Source organism: Pyrus communis, chromosome 2 (assembly GCF_041283825.1).
Source record: "Pyrus communis isolate YQ-2024b chromosome 2, ASM4128382v1, whole genome shotgun sequence".
Classification (NCBI taxonomy): Eukaryota; Viridiplantae; Streptophyta; class Magnoliopsida; order Rosales; family Rosaceae; genus Pyrus; species Pyrus communis.
This window is the reverse complement of record NC_142566.1, coordinates 18,688,936-18,712,935: the sequence shown is the minus strand read 5'-3', so window position 1 is coordinate 18,712,935 and position 24,000 is coordinate 18,688,936. Positions and strand designations below refer to the sequence as shown.

General features: G+C 36.2%; 2 protein-coding genes across 7 annotated transcripts; one reads left to right on the top strand and one right to left on the bottom strand.

Annotated features, from left to right (window-relative positions):
* LOC137747511 (uncharacterized) lies at positions 1–807 on the bottom strand. The gene is made up of 2 exons (XM_068487637.2): positions 297–807; positions 1–164 (listed from the first exon to the last, which is right to left on the bottom strand). The coding sequence occupies exons 1-2, from the start codon at positions 685–687 to the stop codon at positions 85–87; spliced, it is 471 nt and encodes a 156-aa protein (XP_068343738.2). The 5' UTR covers positions 688–807; the 3' UTR covers positions 1–84.
* Positions 808–5,045: 4,238 nt separating this feature from the next.
* Positions 5,046–9,594, top strand: LOC137746825 (uncharacterized). Of its 6 annotated transcripts, none has more exons than XM_088685374.1 (13): positions 5,046–6,194; positions 6,302–6,340; positions 6,439–6,581; positions 6,850–6,925; positions 7,072–7,366; positions 7,451–7,560; positions 7,671–7,718; positions 7,805–8,008; positions 8,231–8,332; positions 8,530–8,663; positions 8,773–8,911; positions 9,081–9,224; positions 9,307–9,594. In XM_088685374.1, exons 1-13 carry the CDS (start codon positions 5,998–6,000, stop codon positions 9,329–9,331), a joined length of 1,656 nt encoding a protein of 551 aa, XP_088541500.1. In that variant the 5' UTR covers positions 5,046–5,997; the 3' UTR covers positions 9,332–9,594. The 6 variants fall into 6 exon arrangements, with proteins under 6 accessions (XP_088541500.1, XP_088541495.1, XP_068342940.2 ...); XM_088685369.1 differs by having other exon boundaries at positions 9,078–9,224; XM_068486839.2 differs by having other exon boundaries at positions 9,063–9,224.
* Positions 9,595–24,000: the final 14,406 nt, after the last annotated feature.

Here is a 24,000-nt window from a genome sequence, read left to right as displayed (position 1 = left end):
TTGGAATCATAAACAACAATCATTGACGAAGTTTGACGTTGATGTTTTGGTTACAATTTTAACTCTGGTTTGGTTACATTGATTTCACGAACCCTGTCTCACCGTGCAAGCAACGACCTGGGCCCACTGCCTCAGCCGCGTCTTCACCGTCTGCGGCGTATCTCCTGCACCCAACATTACATTTTCCCGAGAAACAAACAGAAAGTAAGGAACTTGAATCATAAACATGATGAATAAATGAAGAAGAAACAAAACCCTGTCTGTTTTTAAAATCACGTGAAAATATATATACATACCTGGTCCGATAATGGTATGGGGGCTGCCGATGGGGGAGGTCACCGAGTCGCACTCGGACGGCGTCGGGGAAAACGACGTCGTTGGAGTTGCCGTAGACTTATTAGAAACCGAGTCACAGTAATTCTTGTTAACCGCGTAGTAAAGTCCCAACGCGGGAAAAGTGTCAGCGAGTCGCTTATCGGACTCGGGCGAGTCAAACCCGAACCCTAGCTCGATGCAGGCTTTCAACTCGTCGAGGTCTTCGTCAGTGACGCTTTTGCTCCGCTGGAGGTTCGATCTGCCGTTGATTTTCTTGCGGCGGTGCCATGCCTCGTCGCGGTATGCGTCCGGGGACCACGACCGCTGCTTGTAGAGCGGTGGAGGAGGAGGCGGCAGGTGGGGTTCAGACATGGGCGCAGCCACCACCCCGGGCGTTGTGGGTGGGGGGATGTGCGGCGGAGGTCGGAGGACCTCGCGCGCTGGGGGCTCTTTGGAGCGCTTATGGCTTGGTTGGCGTTTTTTGGTTTGTTATGAAGGAAGAGGGTTTAATAGGGGGGGGGGGGGGAGGTGGATGGTGTGGCCCAGTAGAGACTTTGCTTTGGTTAGTCCTCGTCATGATGACCTGTTCCCATTGTTGCTTCTTCACTAGGTTTTGGAAACTTCTCATTTTTTATCCTTGTTCGAGTGTTTTGGTAATATTTATTTTCTGTTTGGTTCTGGGGAAAATGTTTGGAGAGGAAAGGGTTTGGAAACTTCTCGTCTTTGATGCTTCACATGAGTAAAAGTGGTTAAACGGGTACACCCACCACCTTGTATTTTAGTTTTAATTAAGGTAAATATATGATATGCATGAAGAAGTGACGGATTAATGTGTGATTATGCTTTAAGGGGAAATGGTTCGCACTCTTTTTTTTCTTTCTCTTTTTGCACTTATGTCATTGTTTTTAGTCGTATAATTGAATGAATAAAAAAAAAAAAATCTACAAAATAAATTAAAAAAATAAGCGCACCAGAAAAAAAAACGAGAGTGTGAAAATCACTTACATGTTTAGGATTTATGGGTTTGGAGAAAATATATGGAGCCCATTCTAGGTATATCGTATACTAAAAAAATTATGTTGGCCTCAAATGATTAAGTATGCAAGAATCAATTAACAATACTTAAAATGAAGTTACTCATATGACAAACTTATACAAAATTGGATTATTGTATTTAAAGAAAAGGGTGATGTTAGATTTACCAACACAAAGTTGGCTGTCTTGGAATTGAAGTAGGTAATCACAGTATTACACTGAAAGGCTCTCATAACTAGTGAAGCTAAAATTGTTGAAAAGCTGCAAGTGGATTGAGCTTGTGAAGACAATAGGTTGTAACACAAAGCCTAGAGGAGGGGTGAATAAGCTTAATCTAATTTTCATAAATTTGAATTATTAATCACGTTAATTATGTATACAGTAGAAATAGAAAATAAGTTTGATTAACAAGTGTAACAAGCGATGCAAATAATAATCAGACATCAGGACTGAAAGCAAATATCAATCTTATTACACAGATAAATAAAGTGCATAAACTAAATCATAGGATACAAGGGTTTTGCGAGGTAAAACATCAATATATGGAGAAACATCCTCGGGCACACAACCAATGAAACAAATCCACTATTAGAAAAGTAACTTTAGAAGACTCATGTAATAGACTTATGCAAGCACCATGACGCAACCTTAGCCTAGCACACAAGGACACCCCAAGACTCCCAGGAGTTGCACAACTGCTACTTTGTCTTTCGCCACTATGACAATCTCGCTTCACGACTCTTCTCCACAGGATCTTCCACACATAATCTCAAGATATGGAATTGTGATGAAACCCTGGAAAAATCTCAAACACAGAACATATCTTCTAAGAACATGATATATGCACATGAACTCACTCATCAAAAACGGTTTACAAGCATAGAATATTTTCTCTCTAAAGTATAAGTGATTCTCTCTATTCTGTGTACAACTTTCTGGGCAACAAGCTGGCCTATAGATAATGTTTCATGTGTAAACCGTAGCACCAACCCTTCAAGGCTGAGGGGCTTTCTTTTCAAAGCCTTACATCTAAAACTAATAAGGACCTGCACCTGCCACTCATATTAATCCAGGCCAAAATTATAAGCCTTAAAAGAAACGTTAATATGATTATATAAAATAACTGAGTTAGCTTAATTTAATTAGACCAGTTAGCTTAATTTAATTAGACCAAATTAGCTTCCAAAACACCATAGGATGAAATGACACTTCAATCCTGCACACGCAGAAAAACATTTTCATGCTTCCAAACCGTCTAAGAATGCATGTACATCTCTAAGTCTTACTTAATTACCGCCCTAAACTTGAGATTGTGACATAGAAACCGTAGAACAACGACCATTGATTGGACTTGATCTTCTAGAGCTTGAGTAAAGTTGATCCTAACATCAAGTCTCAACTTGTTAGGAAAATGCCAATACAAAGGATATGCACTAACAGCTTGAGATAGGGTTGGATGCACAATTACGTAACTTGACACACACGGTACGTAATAGAAGGGAATATGCTTCAATTGGTGCATTCATTTATGACATTAATTAAGTAACTTGATAATCAGTTTAGTTTTGTTTCATTTTCAATTAGTTCAACTTGCCGTTTAGTTTTATTTCATTTTCATGTTAATGGAGTGGGTCACAACTAACCAGGGTTGCTCAAACTTCAATTATTTTATACCTACGTTTGCATGTAAAGAAATTAAAATAGTACACAATTAATTATTATTTTATTTTGGGTAGGAACTATGGTATTGTGATAATACATAATTAATTATGAGAGTAATTAAGTACACGAGCAGGCTTAATTTGTATTATATATATAGTTGGTTGACAGATAGAACACGCCATAATATTTTAATTCACAATTTCACGATTGAGTTTGCTAAAGCTTAATTATAACATATTCTTTAATCAAACAATCCAATACGCAAACCTCTGTATAAATTACCAACTGATCACTGTTAAGCTATAATACATGCCAATTACTTCACGTACCCAGCAACCTGCAAGAGGTTGCGTGCATGGGTCTCTGGCGGCTTAATTTCCAATAAGTCGCATAAGTTCCGGAGAGTTTGGACAAATTAATGTCATATATGATAGAGGGGTGAATCCATGCAATTTTCTTTCATTAATTCTTTGACCAAGAAGAGAAGGTGGATGCCGATTTGCTATATGCCAAAGTTCTTATTTTTAGGAGTACGTATATGATATAAGTACGTTTTTACTGTAACGTTTTGTATTAATAATATAAAACATGTGTAAATTTTTGTCTACAAATTATTTTACCATTAATATAAAATGTTACAATAGCAGTATATTACAAGTTGCTGCCTACTTTTACATACCATATATGATATATGATATGTCATATGTTATGCATTACATCAAATATTGTATGAATTATGATATTTTATAATTGGAAATTTGCAGCTGTGTGTTTGATGGTTATGACTTTGGAGTCCCATGTCTCGACCCTTCCAAGCCCTAAAACTAAAAGCTGAGGAAATAGTGACATGGGAATTATGCAAAGTGCCGTTTATCATGTCAGGTGTCCCATGTCTTTTGAAATTTAACCCAAAAGCACTTTCTAATTAGTAGTCATTGGTCAGCGCAGCAGTTTCTAGTCGGCGGAAAATCAAGCCAGCACATTTGAAAAATAAAAAAAGTTCATTTCAATACATATTGGTTTATAGATTTTGAGCAAAAGCAGCAGTTTAAAGGACACATCAATTGGTTTCTGCTTCGTGGGGTTTCTACTTATAATGATCCGTGCAGCATCACCTAAATTCTAAAGCCAAAAGCTATCAATGGAAGTGCTTTTTGATACCTTAATTTAAGTTTGTTTCCCGGAAAAAAAGAGGAGGCAGGCACCCATCATTCGGTCCTGGGATCCCAAGCTAATATTTGACTTGAATCATTAACGTGTGACTTTTCATGTATCTGGGTACTTAACGACAAAAACCAAGTAACAAATTTGATGACATAGGGTGGCGCCTTGTTATTTGCTTTTGGAGGACTAACTCATTGGTTTGTTAATAGGTATATTATGTCGCAAAAGAGACGAATTGGGGCAGAGGCAGAGCCATCCCTATAAGAAATGATTCTTAAGAGGAATTTTTTAAATACATTTAATATTATCTACATTAAGAGAAATTAGTGAAAAAATGGGTTAAACCACAATAAGCTAGCTATAATAATTTGATTCAAATTCGCTTTGAGCAAAAATCAAATTTAAAGCATGTCACTTACAAGTGAAAAGAAATACATAGACCGTAGTACTAAGTGGCGCTTAAAGTAGAAATTTAAAAGAGTTATTTTTAATAAGTAATTAAATAATATATATATTTTTAATGTCATTCAAAAAATTTTCTTCTTGCTTTTTGAAAAATAATTCTTCCCTTTCTCCCAAACAGAAAATTGAAAGAAAAGCTAACGATAGTTGACTCAGTCGGTAAGGTTCCTGCTTTGTGTATCGTTCCATTAAGATTCGAGCCTTTCTACCTGCAGTCCTCGTTACTGTGTAATCTGTAAATTCCTACGTAAATACAAGTAGCAACTGTCAGTTAGGTGTCACACATAAATCTTTCCAACTCAAAATTATAGATATGTCTTGACGCTAATGATGAGTGTAACCAATCTCTTCCCTAAACTTTTAACAAACACACTAAAACTCGGAAAAAAGAGGAAATTTTTGGGGGAAGGGTGCTGCTGCACAACACATGAAGAAGCCTGAAGAGAAAGCATCACGTGAAGAAGTCTTGGAAAAAAGGGACGAGCCGTAATTTTCATTTTTCAATCAGTAAAATATATATAACGTTACACATTAATTTTTGGGCCTTGTATAAAATCAAAGGGCTCCAATACGAAGCCGAGGTGGCCTCCTCACCAAAAAGGAGCTTGAACTCTTTAAGGTGTCCTTTTTTAGTTAAATTTATGGCTCAGCCCCATATGCACTTCGTTACATGTAATTTTTCTTCCTTGTTGATCGAAGATTGTTATGAAAATTGGGTCATCATTGATGTTGGAAATTAGGCATAGGAAGATTAGACCAGTTGCCAAACAATGGACTATTAGTCGGATAGTTATGAGTCAAGACATAATAATGTGAGCCAAATTAGCTGTCTTGTATAGAGGTTGTAAGGTTTGAAGGCGTGATGGAGCGATACGTCTACCTAACCCACCAACTGGTCGAATTTACGATACAAGTGGTTTCTGTCTTCCTTCGTTCATTATTGTAACCTAAGTTCCACTAGAGCTGCAATCAGACAAAACATGTTGGCCACACTATGGTAATCCGTACAATTTTTTCAAAAGTTTTCAAATTCCAAACCTAATTTTTCATGAAAAAATTGGAATTCGCAATCCAACTTGCGCCCCTGCATAAAATCCTTGTTCAAATTCTCCAAAAGTAGAGATGCAAAAGTATGACAGTCTTGGGCTCGAGTAAATGTGGGCCGAAGACCCAAAATATCAAAACATGTGGGCTTGAAAAAACCCAAAAAACCAAAGTCCTGTAAATTCTGCTCATCGTTCTCATGGCATAAGTCGGTGACAGAGGAGGCAAAGTGCAACAACTACCAAAAGGGTTAGGGCTCCTGTCAGGTTCGCAACTGAACCAGTCGACGCGAATCGAATCGAATCCGGTGGAAAGATGTGGCACGAAGCTAGGAGGTCGGAGCGGAAGGTCCACGACATGATGGACGCCGCTCGAAAGCGAGCTCAACGACGTGCCGTTTTCCTGGCCAAGCGCCGCGGCGACCCCCAGCAGTCGATCCAGGTCGTCGGCTCCCGCTGCCGTTTGTACCGCGACGACGGCCTCTACCAAGCCGCCGAGGACCAGCAAGGCCTGTAATGCCTCTTTCCCTCAACTCTCCTTCTTCTTTCAGCTCCAGTTTGCATATGTGTATTGTATGTATATTCACGACGTCGTTTTGTTCGAATTCAATTCCTTTCAGGATTCCTTGGAATGGGAAGCAGGATGTTCTGATCGATAGGTATAAATTTCAATTCTTTTTTCGTTTTACTGTCGATTTTATATTAAATTTGTGAAGTTTTTTTAGCTTGAATTGTGTATTGGTAATGTGAAATGCAGATTTGATGGCCGAGCTCTGCTCGATTTTATTCGAGATACCCGGCACTTGCGTGCTCAAGAAAAGTCCGAAGAAGAGGAGGAATTAGAAGAGTTTGTTAATTTTGAGCGTTATCGGGATTTAATTAAGCATCATCGTAGAGGATGTCGGTACTTTATTTTAATTTCTTATCGTGTGTATTCATTTAACTGTGGATTACATTGTAGATTACTGACCATGCTTATGTTAATTAGCTATATCACGGTCTCAAGTTCATAGGTTATACATTGTTTTTCTGTATCTATAAAGGCTAAAATAATGCAAAATGTTACCATTGGAAGACAAAAATTATCAATCTTTGATGTTTGAAATGTTAAATGCGATATTGGGTTTTAGTTTAAGATTTTCACGGTTTAAGCTTCTTACGTTAACAGTTACCGATGATGAGGGTTTGCTACATGTGGATCAAGAGATAGAGGCCAAGTTTACCGCTCCTTTTGCTCCTAAGAGGTTTGACTTTTACTTTTGCATATTTCCATGTGCAGGTCTTCTCGTATAGTGCATTAAATAAATTTGTTCGATAGTGATAAGGTCAAGGATACTACGATAGTCTTGCTTGTGGCATCATATCTTGTGTTTTGATGCACGTGTAGCAGGTCTCAGGTGCAACAACCTTCTGCTGTTAAGGGCTCTTATTCGCAGGTGGGGTACTCTTATGAAGGGGATGGAAAAGATGAGGCCCAGTTTTCGGACCCTGATGATAACGATGAAGATGATGATGAAGATGAGGATGATGATGATTTCAACAGTGATGACAGCAGTGATGAAGGAATGGATAAAATAGCAAAAGAGTTTGGTGTAAAAAGATATGGTTGGCTTGTTTACATGGATAAGAAAGCTAAGGAGGAGGAGAAAAGGCAAAAAGAAGTGATCAAAGGCGATCCTGCAATTGTAAGTTCTCACAATTGTGGGTTACATGTGCTTTCTGTTCTAGTAGTCATAATGCATTATTTGATTTTGCAAAAAACTCTGTAGAGGAAGCTGAGTCGCAAGGAAAGAAGGAAGGCCTCTCAGATAGAAAGGGAGAGAGAAAGAGAAGCTGCACGTGTAACTGGAAGTAGGGTGCTCCACCATGACCCATACCGGTAAAAAATGCAAAATTTATTTTCCAAAACTAATTGTCTTCCCATTGCCAAATGGTGGTATTTTGCTTCCCATAACACTTATGATACGATTGCACACTCTGTGTATGCAGTGAAACTAGACGAAGTCCAACATATGAAGCTTACCCTCGCTCAAGAAGGTACAATATTTATATCATTGCTGTGCATATCTATATTTTTTCACATAACGACTTTGCTTGATGCCTCTTGTTATTTGCGTGTGCAGATCAAGATCTCGATCATATTCACCATCATACTCACGGAGATATCCTCGCGGACGACATTCTGATGATGGTCATCGAAGCAAACAAACAAATGCTAAAATAGAATATATTACTGAATTCGGGGGATCTGGAGACAAGGATGGATCTAAGCGTGAAGGGTTCTCTCCACCGTCATCTCCTCCCTCACAGACCGATATGTTAAACCGGTCGGAGCACTCGACCTTTTATTCTTGCAAAGATTCATTGGACACTCTTTACTCTGCTGCAGCTTTTCACCCATTTTGTTACCTGAGGCAAAATATTGTGGTTTAGAATAGTTCAGGCTTAGGGTTATCTAACTGCCAAGAGGAAGAGGGAAGGAGGCTTCATTTCTGAAGCCCATTTTGTTCCCCGAAATTGTTATTCCTAATGCTGCTTCTTTCCTGCAGGCCTTCAACTGGTCTCATACTTGAGGCTCTGCATGTTGATCCTGCATCTGGGGCATCCCTTGAGAAGGATAAAGGCACTAAAGTGGTGAAACCACCAGCAAGGTATCTCACGAAGCCCGGATCAGAAGATCTTTTGTTTTTTTTTTTTCACGTTTTATCTTTGAGGAAACTTAATGATTGAAGACTTTGTTAATCATTGTGCTTATTGTTTTCATCTCTGCTTTTATCACCCGGTTCTTCTGTATCCTTAAAACTATATATTTGTCACTTTTTAAAGTGTATTTTTTCTCAACTCACAGCACATCTTCGGCTATAGCTAAGTTAACTAAGGGAAGTACTTCTGTTGGGCCATTGAAGCAGCAACCAGTGGAGAAGAAAGAAACTCCTCAAGAACGACTTAAAAGGATTATGAGTAAGCAGCTGAACAAACAGAGTATGTCCGACAACTTAATGCATTTCTTACGTTAAACATCTGATCGTTTTTTGAATTTTGTTATCAGTGCCTGACTCGTGGTATATAATATGACAACTTGCTTCTTCAGTTAAGAAAGATACAGCTGCTGAAATAGCTAAAAAGCGAGAGCAGGAGCGCCAGAGGCTGGAAAAACTTGCAGAAACAAGCCGATTAAGTCGATCTAGGCGTCGTAGTCGCAGTAGGAGCTACAGCCGCTCTCCTCCAAGGTAGTTGAATTTTCTTTTTATATAATAGGTGCTGGCTGCAATGTGAATTTAATAAGTCTGATAACCAAATCATGTTATAGTCTTGTCTGGCGGGTCAAAAATTTATGCGTACCACTATGCTGTAATTATAGTCTTTCCCATGACTGTGAAGATGTGTTAATGGCAGAAGACACCGACGTAGTAGAAGTCCGAGCAGAAGCAAGAGTTCGCGAAGGCGTTATTCCCGTTCCCGGTCTCGGTCTCGGTCTCATTCTCGATCTCGCTCCCCCTCCCGAACTCGTAATCGTTCACGAACTTATTCCCGCTCGCCAAGGTGACTCCACTGTGTTCCTTTTGCTTTTGTTGCCTGGGCTATTTGTACTCCTGGGGATTGATTTCGAGAGCTGACCTTACAGGGTTAGGAGCCGTTCAAGATATTGATGGATATATTGAACAAGGTGATCGGGGTGCTTCTTATACTTGTGCTCGAGTGTTTCTGTACTTGTAGTTCTATAAGGTAGCACTGGTCACTACTTTGATTCCTACGTTTGTGGTTCCATCTGTGAGATGATATCCGAAACTTGTTTGTATATGAAATAATATATTAAATGGATGATGTGGTTTATGTTTGTTCTATAAGGCTAATCACATTACCTGTTTGAAGTTCTTCCTTAATATAATGGCACGAAACGAATGTTTGATCTCGTTTGGTGTCTTGGATTGGATTGGATTCATTGTATGCTCCATGAAGAAATGGATGTCAGCGTCCAAATTTTGTACTGAGTTGAAGGTAGAACATGGATTCGTCAAGAATCGAACTTTTTCTCTTTGCTACTTTTTGTGAGAATTAGAAGAGGTAAGTTGCCTTTATGACTAATCCAGTTTCTATCTTCGACTTGGACAAGATTTGAAAATTGACATCCACTTCTTCCTGTAACTTAGGTTGAAAATCTGGAGTTATCGAATTTAATGATTGACACGATGCCTACATATTGGTAATGTTTATAAATAGGCTGATATACATAGAAAGTCCTTAAAAGGAAGATTGTTTGAACTGGGAATTAGTCGTGAGGCTTATACTATATCGAACCTCAATGATTTGCACTTTTTTTATTGTTTGAACTGGGAATTAGTCGTGAGGCCTATACTATATCGAACTTCAATGATTTGCACTTTTTTATTTTTCAAGCTGCACTTCATAGATTATTTTTACAAAATATTATCCAAATCGGAAATATTTAAGACATCTAATTGAGTTCAAAAAGATTGATGAATATTTTGTTTTATAAGAAATAATGAAATTTTATTGTGATAATTAAATAGGCAAAATGGTTAGCGATTGAATTGAATTTTTGCAATGATGATCAATGAATAGAGACTTATAAAATAAACAGTTCGGATCGTTGAAGTTTAAAAAAAAATGAGGGCAATGGATATAACGGTTGGACTATGTTCTGATTTGGGTTTGTAATTTTTCGGTTCTAGAAATAAAAAAATTGGCTCAATTAGGTATCTTGGGCCAAAATTTTGGTTGAGTTTGCATTGTCTAATTCATGATTTGTTCAAGATTGCAGGCATATCTGTGCTAATCCAATTTTGAACATGGATTTGATGCGTGGTTTTGTTATTTTTATATCCGTGTTGAAAAGGGAAAAATAGAGCTGGATGGAACTACCGTTCAACACATTTATGCAAAGTGAGATGTTTCTTCGGAAGCAAGATATTGTCGACAGACAATATTTTTGAGAAATCACATTAGAATCTAGAGAATTTGAAGTTATGCTCCCGATCCCGATCGATCTTGTCGAATAGCCTGATGGATGATGAGCATTCTTCTCGTGCTTGAATTTTACCAGTGACGTTGAAATTTACCCAAAAACTATTGCGGTGGTTGGTATTCAACAAGTAAAGGCAGGCATTGAATTCGAAGGTGCATCATGTTTCTTTATGAAGCCAATCCTGCTTGTGAACTCTTTCATGGAAGAACACTTTTGTAACTAACAAAATGATGGGTTATATTACACGTATTCTCTTTTTGGTTATTTGTAAAAGGTCAGCAAAACTGTTTATTAAAGTATTGAGTTCGAAGTGTTTGTTAATAAAATGGTGTTAAAGACTTCTAAATGAAAAACCTTTTTTTGGAAATGAGGAAAATATCGGGACCAACTTCCTTATCAGACAATGCTTCTGTACGCATTTGTTAAAGCATAGATGTCTAAACAACTCGCCTCGTACATAACTTTTATTAATTAAAGCATGCATGAATTCGTAATTTTCTAAATCATTGAGGACCTCTGATGTGGAGAGTAATCCCACATCAGAGAAAAGAGAGATCTTTGCATGTGCTTATAAGTAGTTCGGTTACTCCTTATATTGTTATAGGTTTTATGGTGAATCTAATTTTCTTCATGGTATCAGAGTAAGGTTGTCCCATGTGTGAAGACCAACGATCAGACATACTTCACGTCACCCAATTTGTGTTGTTCATGTGTTAGGCTTGAAAATTTGTCACACGTGCATGAAGGGGCATATTGAGAGTAAATCCCACATCGAAAAAATAATAAACTTTTGCATGTACTTATAAGTAGTTGAACTATTCCTGTATTATGTATGTTAGAGCCTCAACTTTCTTCTATATCAAATTTCCATCGGAGATTTTAATGTTGTAATGGGAACAAAGGAAAGATTGTAAAGATGAATGAAGACAAAGGCAAAGTTCAAGTTGCATGGTATAGAAGCATCCACCGTCTTCCTTTGTAAGCACTTTAATCTTTTTTCCTGCATCCCGTGAGCTACACGGAATTGTTCTGGGTTTCTGTTAGGTTAAAGCGTAGCCATCACAGAGATCAGATTTAAGTTAAACCTCCATCTGCCTTTCCCCTTTATTCCATCCATATCACACGCACGTACCCATCACTCTGTGAAAGTGATGCTAATTCCATCTCTTTCGACCCCATATATTCACATCAACTTTACCTTTTATCTTCGATCAAACCCTACCTTTACTTAAATACCTTCCCAGCAACTTGATGTTAGGAGAGAAAGTTGTGATATAAAACTAGAAGAATTCTTACCGACACATGAGGGAGCCTCTAATCTAATCATAAACTCCCTTTAAACTTTGTGGTGGAATGATAATTTGATGTGAAAGTAATTTCCATTCAAATCCCCACCACTCGCATCTAAGCTACTGATGTAGGTAGATTTGCAATTTGGTTAATGCTGATGGTTTGGGGAATATCAAAAATACAATTAGGAATAGGGTACCCTTTGTCTCATTTTAAAATACTAATTAGCCGAAAGAACAAATCTGTACTTTTTTAAAATAATGGGCCAATTGGTGGTTTCGTCAAGGTAGTCCGCTCTTTTGGGGGTTAGGAGATCCACAAAGACATTTCAGCCTTCCTTTAGTCACCGTCGTGTGATTTCACTAGCGCCATGAATCGAACTAAGAATGTGCCGAGCGAAATACATGTCTAAAATTCATCCTCGAAGACTAGACATATGCGCTGATGGTTTTTTTTTTAACAAATCTGTATTTGATGAGCATGAAAAATAACCTTTTCCAAAACGATATAGTATATTGTGTCATCGATTGGCCAATCAACTCCAAAGTTTTGGTAAAGTGAAATTTATTTGAATCATATCAAAATTAACATCCTCACACATCGAAAATATTACTGAAAACATAACCTTCAGTTTCAATATTCTCATTAATCCGAACCCTAATCGTCTAGTACAAACTTTAAGTAAAAGGATCCGACAACAATCAATGACCTCTTTCAGGTTTCTTCATTTATCAAATATTATATGCTTAAGCCTTTCCCACTTTCTACCTAAAACGAAGAAAATGAACACAAATCCCATTCATTTATTTTTTCCTCCTTAATCCCACCCGCGCAAGGCTTAAATATATGACCCCATTCTTCCTAGAAACCTTAATTAGGTACAATTACTGTTTAGTTGTTCCAAATTAACCATAAAATATGTTTAAACTTAATAATTAAGAGAAGCACATGGGATGGTGTATCTTTCTTGGATCAACCTATAAATTATTTTGAATCTTCAATCCAACAGTGTATAAAATAAGATTAATCGTAGGCCAGTCACTGCCCTACAAAATGATTTTATTCTTCTGAGAATGCATTCCCATCTTTTAATGGCCTTGATATTATATTATATCATCATCCCAATCACAACGAACCACTGCAAATCTTCTTTAGTTTTCAAGTGCAATTTTCTCACAATCTTCAAGTTGTGACAATCCTCATCACTCTATTTATATCATCATTAGATGAATTTAAATTTTAAGATTTGTGTCTATCCACATAGATCTTGAATATCTAACAGTGACAAATAAAGTAATGAGCATCAACATCACTTAAGTGTGGTGTGCAAAAATATTCCCTTTGTTTCCTTCTGTCCCAGTTATTTGAAATCGAATCTTAAAACTCCCATCCTCTCCTCTCACCTCTCCATGCATCTTCGACATCATAGTGATGTCACACGGTCACAGATCTTCATTTAACTAATTAATTAATTAAGTGACACATCTAGATATACTTGTTGTTAGATAATTTTAAACAAGATGAGGATGATAATGAAGGGGGATGAAGCAGCCAGCAGAGTGAAGACAAAACTAGTTGTTTACTTTGATAGATTGGTTAATTTTATGTAAATATTGATACTGACACTTTAGTGTTTCATGCATGTAATTAACTTCCACTTATCTTAATTTTGTCACTAATAAAAAGTTCAAAGCTGTATTAAAAAACTTAAAGATTACGAAAAGAAGAGAATTTCTAGGATTCCCTAGATGGGGCCAAGCATCAATGCCATGCATGTTCATCCACTAGAAACTAGAAAATGACCATATATCTAGAATTAGGCAAATAGGGACAGTTAACCCCACACTTCCAAGCTAACGTTCATCTTAAAATAAAATTAAAAGTACAATAAGTTAGGGAGACAAGAAACCTAACGTTAACACAATATCAAAAAGCCATTAAACATAACAAAAAATGAAAATGATAGAGCTGAAAAGAATTACCCAGGCTCAAACCAACAAGGACACTCAATACTAGAGAATGAGAAAACCACTAAAACAACACCTAAGAGAAGCGGAAGTTCGAAAGCCCCGAAGATCATGAACAAAAGCTTCAGTTGCAGACGGAGGAAAAGAATCCCACTAATGAATAATCCAAACATTATTTACCCCAAATTTGCTAAACAATCAGCCACCTAATTACCTTCACGATATATATGAGAACCTCGAATCTGCATAGAAGAGAGAATGGTGCAACAGTTAGACCATTCAACTAATAAACGCCAAGGCACCTGATAGATCTATTGGAAAGAATATGCACTACTAAAGCAGAATCACACTCAATCCAAAGAGAATGTCAACTTCTTCGTAGCCATTCTATCAGCATGAATAATAGCCTTAAGCTCCATCTCTAAAGCAGTAACAATACCGAAAGATCCCGCAAAGCACCCTAGACAATGACAAATAGTCTCATAAATTACCACCAAATCCAACATTGCCTGGAAAGCCACGAGCCACACCATCAGTATTAACTTTGACTTCAAACGCACAAGGAGAAAGGCAAAGAATTGGGCACCCTAGAAGGCATACCATGTACCCCCAAGCGCTTGGAGAACGGAAAGCTCGCTGACGGAGTTTAACGTCGAACCAAACCCCAAGAGTTCACTTCAAAAATTTGCAAGCGGAAGGAACTAACCAAATAACTTTGATCTTAATTACCCTTAGAGTTCAAGCCAAGTATTTTACCTCATACAACTTTTAGGTTAGTTTAGTAATATTTATTTCTACTCATAAGTAAGGTTTTAGATTCAACTTTATAAATAAGGAATTTGATATTACATTATTAGTGTCCTTATGTGACTTAGTCTAATCTCCTAATTAACCTTGTTGTATTAAAAACAAAATTTAGGTTGTATTAAAAAACTTAAAGAACATGAATCTAATAAACCAAATTTCCAAAATATTTGGTAAACTTTTAGAACGGCTGGCTTTGATTCCATACTAGTCTCCATCAGTCCCTGTTGGTAGATAGGGATGCCTTAATTAGTAGTAGTGACAAAACAACGTTATTATTTCGTATGCTAATATTTTAAACAGATTATCGATTTTATATCAAGCAAATGTATCTTTCATTTGATTTATTAATATGTACAAATGTGTGTATACATATCGAAAACTAGCTTTTCACAACAAATAAAGATTACAGACAAGGCAAGAGAATTGATAGCTTGACTAATCAATGTTTAAGGGAACATAATGCGGGATTGAGGAAGACAAATAAGCAAAGTTGCCCACTAAATCGATACGTCCACTGGGTTGATATCGGTGATTCAGAAGTGCTTTATCAGTGTATGCATGGACCTCACCATGTCTTCTATTCTACGTACATGACAGTGGCATACTCCAATGGCTTCCATGCAAAGTGGCATCTTACATCCACGTTCAGTTTACCATCGAAGACAAGACCTAGACATCTCTGTAATTTCTCATATGGTTTGCTGACCAAGCTATATGTTTGGTCCATGCCATGCGATCGATCGAGGACCTCTCTTCAAAAGCCCTACAAATCTAAATTCAACTTTAATTTGTATTAAATTCATGTACGTTAAGAGACCATGCTTCATGGTCCTTATCTCTAACTCCCATAAATCTTAAGCCAATACCGACCTGCCTCGCTTTTTTGAGATCCTTGTTGGTCCAATGTTTATATCTACATGTACAACAAATTCTCAATATGTATGTATGGATGTATAGTATAAAATTCGTGGACGTCGTTGTTGGGGCCACCCCACAATGTATTGGAATGACCATCCATGTTTTAGGTTCCTCTTGATTGATCTTTCCTATAGTAAGTTAAATTGGAATCCTTTTGGGGGTAAGATTCATAGATGAGGATATTTTCTCGAGAGAGTCTTTAAGAGAAAAAATGGAGATCTCGTGTGGGGCCTACACTATATTGAATTTCAACAAAGTTCAAATCGTCTATTATTTAAGTTGCACATTATAGATCATTCTTGCAAATTTTTAGTTAAATCGGAAATATATGAGGATATAATTGAGTTCAAAGAAATTGACGAACAGTATGTTATAAGAAACATTGAAATTTCATCGTGATAATTAAGTGGACACATTGTTTTAGATTGAATTGAAAGTTTGCAAGGATGATCAATGAATTGAGATTTACAAAGTAAACGGTTCAGATTGTTAAAATTTGATGCGGAGTGGATCCCGCAATTAATCGTCAGTTTAAAAAAGTCAATTAGCTCAACGATTTCTTATATTTGTAGAGAGTATCCCACATTAAAAGAATTTTACATGTGATTATAAGGACTTGAACTGCTTTAGTTGTGACATCCCACATCGCCCAAGGGAGTGATCCTTATATGTATATTCTCATCCCTACCTAGCACGAGGCCTTTTGGAAGCTCACTGGCTTCGGGTTCCATGGGAACTCCGAAGTTAAGCGAGTAGCGCGCGAGAGCACTCCCAGGATGGGTGACCCATCGGGAAGTTCTCGTTTGAGTTCCTAGAAACAAAACCGTGAGGGCGTAGTTGGGGCCCAAAGCAGACAATATCGTACTACGGTGGTGGAGCGGGCCCGGGAAGTGATCCACCCCGGGCCAGGATGTGACATTAGTTATTGTCAATTTATTTTATGATAGAACCTCAACATCTTTTATGTACGTATCATAGCCAAATTGGCGCACGTGTGATGCCCAACAGCCACACGTGCTCAATGTTACCTATTTAATTTGTGTTGTCTACATGTGAGGATCGAAAGTTTGTCAACATGTTGAGAGTATAAATCCTACATTGAAGAAAAAAGGAAACTTGTCATGAGCTTATAGAAGTAGGGCTACTCTCTATATTCTCAATTAATTTTAAGGAAAACTAATGAAAATGGTTTGAAAACTTTGAGTTTTAACGATAAGGACAAAATAAAGGGTAAAGTGAATAATATCATGATTGAATTTTTAGTGTAAAAATATGGTTTTTCGTTAAAGTGAACAGTACAACGGGCTTTTCGTTAAAACTCCCTTAATTTTATGGTAGAACCTTAACTATTTGTGATATTTAGCTGATTTTTGTGCAGCATATATGATTAAAAAGAAGGACCTAGCTAAACCAGTGTTCTAAAAAACGGTCTAGGCGTTAGTCGTCAATTGATGCGATTTGCCTATAATCAGACCCAAAAATGGATAGCTAATTAGACGGCAGCTAGACGAAGTTAGGTGGGATTAGGCGGCGCTAGGTGGGGCTAGGCGGAGTTGTGTCGGGTTAGGCGGGTTTATGTGGAAACCGAAATTTGCAAAAAAAAGAGTTGCAGAGCAGCAACAACTCGCTGAAGAAGGCGGGAAGACGAAGCCGCCTTCTTTACCTAAATGGGGTATTTGCAAAAGATGTCGATTAATTTTGCTGACTTTTCGTTTGTATACCTTGGTTTTCTAAACCGACCGAACAGAATCTACACCCCACCATTTTATTCTTTTTCTAATCTTTCTAAACCCACATTTCTTTTGTCATTTGATTACCCATTTTCCCTTATTTTTCACTTCATGACCTCAACTTTCTTTTTGTTGTTTATTTATCCATTTATCATTTTTATAGATTGTTTATTTATCCTTTGTAACTTTTATTTTCCTTCTTTATTCTGTTTTCTATTTTAAGACTCCACCATATTCATTTTAAATTAAACTCTCACATTATATAAATATTGCGTTATTTCCTTAAAAAAATAATATAAGTATTATTTGATGTTTATTTATATAATATATAGTAAAATTTAATTAAATCCGCCTAGGCTCCAACCTAGGTGCTAGATCCCAGTCTGTTACCCAACTAGCGCCTAACGTTTTTAGAACCTTGATTATCTTATCTATGGATTTCATACAACTATAATTTTTTGTAAGTGTCAATATGCACTTATTTACAAGATATATAACAAATTTACCTAAATCTGCCTAGACGTCTGCCTAGACCCTGCCTAACTGCCTAGGCACTAGGCGCCAGCCCGCCGCCCGATTAGCGCCTAACATTTTTCAGAACCTTGAGCTAAACATTGAAAAGTTTGGTTCATTAGACACAACCAGATTCAAACTTCAGTGTCAGAGTTAGTGTGTATATATTTATATAGAAATATATAGTTCAACAAATAAGTGTTAACTACATCAGAAGAATTCAAGAAAGATGAATTGATGAAAGGTGAAGAACTAGCTAGAGAGAGAACGGGTAGAAACGATTTCATTAGCTGTATAAATTACAATTACAACTAGGGAATTGGATTTTCTCCGAGGCAATGCCTCGGGGTTCTCTTGACCGGACAATACGGGTCGTTGGATTTTGATCCAACGGTTACAATTATTATAACTTTAGATGGATCTCCTTGTTTGTAGCCGTTGGATCAAAATTCAACGGTCCGTGTTGTCTTGTCAGGAGGATCCCGAGGCTTTGCCTCGGAGAGGATCCAATTCCTACAACTAGCTCACATAAACTTCATCACAAGTAATAATGCTGAGGTGGACAACTGACATGGCATATACCCATTTTACCCTTAATATTAATTACAGCCCCTGCAGATTCAGTGCCAATCTCAAGCCAATTATAGGTATGGTTGAAGACTTTTTGGCCGCGAAATTGAAGGTCAATCAAGTTGCTTTTAGCTTTGAAAAAAAATGGTAAACATTTGAATGGCTCTTATCATTGGACAATAATTGTGTTCCAATGCTAATGTACACAAATTTCAAGCTTTTGAATGCCATATGTATAGAGAGAATTATTGCATTTGTAGTTCGATGATAGAAATATGTAGCTCGACTCTCTGAAGTCTTAAGCATCCCCTTGAAATTCACACACCAATCTAAAGTTGTTCGGTATGGCTTGAAAGACTTTCAGTTGTGAATTATTCTGCCAAGTTTCTCGATCAAAGGGATTTCAGTTAAAAACTAGTCAAAACTGAAATCGATCTATTCGAGCAGATGAATTCTTATCCATAATTGGTAATATAGAGAGTAATTTAGCAACTCATAAACACATGCAAGGTCCTTTTTTTTTTTGATGTAAGATTCATACTCTACACACGATAAATTAAATATTATGAGTAACCCAATTATTTATAATTACACACTTGACATTCATGCTCTTCAAATGTTTTGGATACAAATTTTTTAAGTATGCAAATATCCGTATACAAATGTATGTATGTATATTCATGTTTATAGGAGGCTTTTAAGGGAAGGATCGCTATTTTTTTTTTTTAATAATGGGAATTAGTTGTGAGGCTCAATCACATCAAACTTCAACGATCTAAACCGTTTATTTTCCAAGTTAGACATCATAGATCATCCTTACACAATATAAGCTAAATGAAATATTTTATACATCTAATTAAATTTAAAGAAATTGTTTTACGTGAAACAATAAAATTTCGCCGTGATAATTAAATAGACAAATTGTTTCGGATTAAATTAAATTTTTGTAAGGATGATCTATCAATCGAAACTTACCAAATAAACGATTCATTTCGTTGAAGTTAGCCATGAAATGAGTCCTACAACTAATTTTCATTTTTATCAAAATCGAAATCCCTTTGTATAAAGGGCTGCATGTTTATATACTAATTTGGAGGCGTTTATTGCTTAGTAACTTGGCATCGCATGGCGTGTGGCCCATGCAAAGCAGCTTTATTTAACACGTCCAAAAAGTCAAGAGTCTCGCGTATGAGTGGCGTCGAAGTTACTTCCAAACTAAGACGCTGCAAGTTGATATTTGCTTCATCATGTTAAATTTCTTTTATCGGGTCTACCGTTTACGTACCCGCATGGTTTTCTACAGTCGCAACAACACACACATATATATATATATATATATATATATATATGTGTGTGTATTATGTCGTCATTTTATATTATTTATATTATATGATTTGATTAAATTACAGTGTGAGATTATATAAGTCTACTGCAGCCACCATCAAACCATTGACTCGCCACATGCATATACACTGATCGACCTGAGTAATATAAAATGGTGACAAAATTCAAAAATCAAAATTATCTTATTGAAATAAACGAAATTCAAGGCCAATCTCACATGTTCTGAGATTCTGAGATGGTGAGGTGAATTATTTAATTAAGCTGCCCAAAGAAAGAACAATAACCCTAGCTAGCCTTCTCCTGAGAAAAGTAGCCGTTTAAATTAGTATGTTTTCTTGTTGTCTAGGTCAAATATTAGTGTTTCCATTATGTGCTCAACTTGAGAAAGTAGTCGTTTTCATTTAGGAGTGCTATAAAACAATTTATGTAGCGCTTTTATAAAACAATTTATGTTCGGCTAACAACCAAATACATGTTTTTACACCATACAAAAGTGCTTTTGATAATAAGTCTATTTTTTAGAACCCAACAATTTCTTCTTTACATTACTTATGCCTGTCCATTAATATGAGATTGTTCATGCTGAAAAGTTTATTCTTGGATGTTCTCAAGGTCTGGATACTTGTATAATTTGTTTTAAGGATATCCGACCTATCCCTCTCAAACCACCTAATATAGGGGGTCGAGACGAATTCGACGGGAAAGAGGCTTGGGAATATGGGGTGGAAACGAATTCCACGGGAAGGAGGCTTGGGAGGTCGGGGACGAGATGTAGGGGGTGAAGGACGGTTGCCGTTGGAGATCTGGTCGACGTTTGCCCCCAGAAGAGAGTGAGATAGAGTCTGAAGATACTTTTGTCATTTTATGAAATTCTATACGCATTTTGGACTTTTTGTAAAAAGTTTTACACAGCTCAAAGTCCTTGTGTTTTTCCTTAATCAACATTTCTAGGAGGAAGCACCTCTAAGGTGCTTCTCAAAAACCATTTCAAATGCTTCTACTTTTTATCCAAAGTAGTTTTAAATTTTTTTCCAAACAACCAATTGTCAAATGAAGGTTTTACGCCTTAAGAATAGCTTTTAGCTCTCCCAAAAGCACATCGACCCAGTAGTGTACTTTGGCAGGATTAAGTAATTAGGTTTGTGGTATTTAATTTCGTTTTATTGTTTGATCAATGTAGAGGAAAAAACAAAGCAAGATTCAAACTTTTCTATTAACGTGAGAGTAAAATGCTTTGGCCAAAATAAATAAAATAAATTATTTAGACAAGATTTTGGTGTACCAAACGATGACAACTCGAAATAATTCATCCCTATATCTGTCTTATTCCTATAGTTTCTTGAAGAGGGGTACAAATTTTTTTTTTTAGTCACCTATCTTATATCAAGCAATTAACCGGATCAAACATGACTTACATGTCCTTAATGCCATGGAAAATATTCAACTATGTAATAATTTATTATTAGTGGGAGAGAATGTAAATCCAACATCCAATGGTAGAAAAACCAGACTTCCGAATTTGAATATGCAGGCTTTGGCCTGCTTGCCAGGAAGCACCCATGGCCACTGTTTCTGACTTTCTGAATGTAAATCCTCTGCATGGTACCACAATTTGGATTCTATTTTTTGGTGAGCGGCTATTTGATTCCAAAATAATGCGACACTTACCACATATTTGTATCAATATATGTGAGTCTTATATTTATTAAAAATATAGTACAAATATACAATAAAAGTAGCATTTTTGTTGATTTTGTTGCTAGAGACATATGTAAACATGAGTAATAATACCATGAGAGTTTTTGGTACACACTCGTGTATACTATACAATGACTTTTGTGGTAGTTGAATGCTTAACTATTGGACCTTGGTTGCAAATTCAATGATTCTTACATCAAGTGCATTTGTGCATGTCACAGATGGAAGTATAGTAGAATTTCCGGTAATACCATAACCACCAAAACAAAGCGTACAAAATAGGATCCTAAGATTCCTAACTGAACCAATGATGTACTTCTTCTTACACGAACTCATTCAGTAATGTATAACTTAGTATTCAATTTCTCATATACAAAAGTGAATACTCTTAAATAAGTAGATTTGAATGACAATTCTTTATTTTAAAACTATTTCATTTTCCCATAAAAAAAAAATAAAAAAAAACCCTAACTTAATCAACTGACGAAATCTTAACTTGTAACATTACCGAAACTGATAAGGAGAGAGCTTTATTTGGAGGGGACTCAGATACTTGTCAGGGCAATGACGGTCTAATGAGAAATGCTAAGAAGACTCTTTTAAAGGGAGATTCTTCATTGACTCTCTGATATTTTACAGTTTAATTTTAATTTCCGTGTTAACATATAAAACATTAATTATGCTAAAAATATGAAATGACAAAGAATTCGACTTTTAAGATAATCTTCTTTCCGGTTCTCATGATCCAATTAAGCATGCTCTCACATTGAGGAACATCAATCTCCTTGTTGGTCTTATTATTCTGATGACCAATGATTAGGGATCTTAATATTTTCGCAGCTAAAAGAAAAAAATAAAAAAAAATTGCTTTGTTTTCCTAAATAAAATATTTAGAAAGCAATTGAACGTCTAGTGTACAGCAATGTCGTGGTTTGATCATGATGATGGTTTCCTTCCCTTTTATCTTTTTGGCCAAGAAATCAAACCCAAAACGCATCATTATTTATGAGCCACTTTTTCATATATAGCAAAAGAAAGAAGGCATCAAGTCTTCTGTTTTTTATTTATTTGTTAAAACACTAATTAGTAACCACTTAATATTACAGTCTAATGATATTTCTTTTTTATGGACAATCTAGTGATATCCCAAAAGGCATCAAGTCTTAGGTTTTATTCTCATCAAAGACAAATTTAAACTACATTATATTAGCTCATTGTGAGACTCATGCCACCGCCTTTTTTTTAGTGAAGATAATATCGATTGTGAAAAAAAAACACCAATTAGCACAAACAAAGCTTTTTTTGTTTAATAATTAGGTCAAGGAATTTGTTGCACTAAAATCCCTTTAGAAAAGAGACAGCCTCACAGCACAGCACAATCAAATCCCCAAATACCACACTTTCTAACTTTTAGCCGTTGCTCAATAAGTTGGTAAAATTATATATTTCTAAAAAAACATCAATTCTTTTATCAAACAATTTACGGGATTTGATGATTAGAATCATATACAGAAGAATATTTCATCTAAGCAACATTTCATGCGTTTTTTTTTTTTTTTTTTTTTAAAGAAAATCTCGACAGAAATTTTTTTATTGAACCCAAAAAAGAAAGTTATACTTAATCGGAAAAAAACATAAATATTACCCCTCAAAATAAAGCAATATTTCATGTTTGATATTTTAACAACAAAGTATATTGAGCTTGTGGTTTTAAGAATAAAAAAGTACATAAAATTGAAAACCGTTTATATTTGATGTCTCATCTAGACCTTACATTCAACACAATGTGCCTCCGATCTGCATAGACCTGTACTCTAGGAAGCTAATTTCATAATTCGTATTTTACGAGCAATATTAATGTTGAGAATGAATTCCCCATTGATGAGGGGAGGAACTTGGTATGGGCTTATAAGAGCGCCATTTTACTAATTGGTTTTATGGTGGAAAACTCAACTTTCTTCATGCTATTAGAGTAGGTTGTCCCACATGTGAAGCCCAAATGACACATGTGCTCCACCTCACCCGAGTTGTGTTGTTCACGTGTTAGGCTAAAAAATTTGTCACGCGTGAGGAGGAATGTTGAGAATGAATCTTACATTGATGAGATGAAGGACCTTGCATACTCTTATATGATTTTAAACTACTCTTTATATTACTAATTAATTTTACGGTGAAACTTCAATCATTTGAATTAATATAAAAGAAAAACAAACGCCGAACTTTAGATACAATTATAAACAGATCTTTACCGATTCACAAGCATGTCTAACTTCATAGGTCATGCTCTATCGGATCATGGTCAATTAATGTGGTCAATCAAATAACCAAATACATTGGTAAATTTAGTGGGTTAGTCATTATAAAAAAAATCCAAGGGAAATTAATTAGTAAATTTAGTAACGCCTAGGCTGGAAAGATGAAAATATTAAAATAAAACAAGACCAAAATCTGAATGGGGTCCACATTAGAGCGGCTATAAATATCCAATCTTGCTT

Bases quoted from the DNA above. Each gene is read 5' to 3' on its own strand.
- LOC137747511 (XM_068487637.2), bottom strand. From the start codon at position 687: ATGTCTGAACCCCACCTGCCGCCTCCTCCTCCACCGCTCTACAAGCAG. The intron at 165-296 runs GTATGTATATAT...TGTTGGGTGCAG, and splicing joins CCATACCATTATCGGACCAG to GAGATACGCCGCAGACGGTG.
- LOC137746825 (XM_068486838.2), top strand. From the start codon at position 5,998: ATGTGGCACGAAGCTAGGAGGTCGGAGCGGAAGGTCCACGACATGATG. The intron at 6,582-6,849 runs GTCGGTACTTTA...TTACGTTAACAG, and splicing joins TAAGCATCATCGTAGAGGAT to TTACCGATGATGAGGGTTTG. The intron at 7,367-7,450 runs GTAAGTTCTCAC...AAAACTCTGTAG, and splicing joins TCAAAGGCGATCCTGCAATT to AGGAAGCTGAGTCGCAAGGA.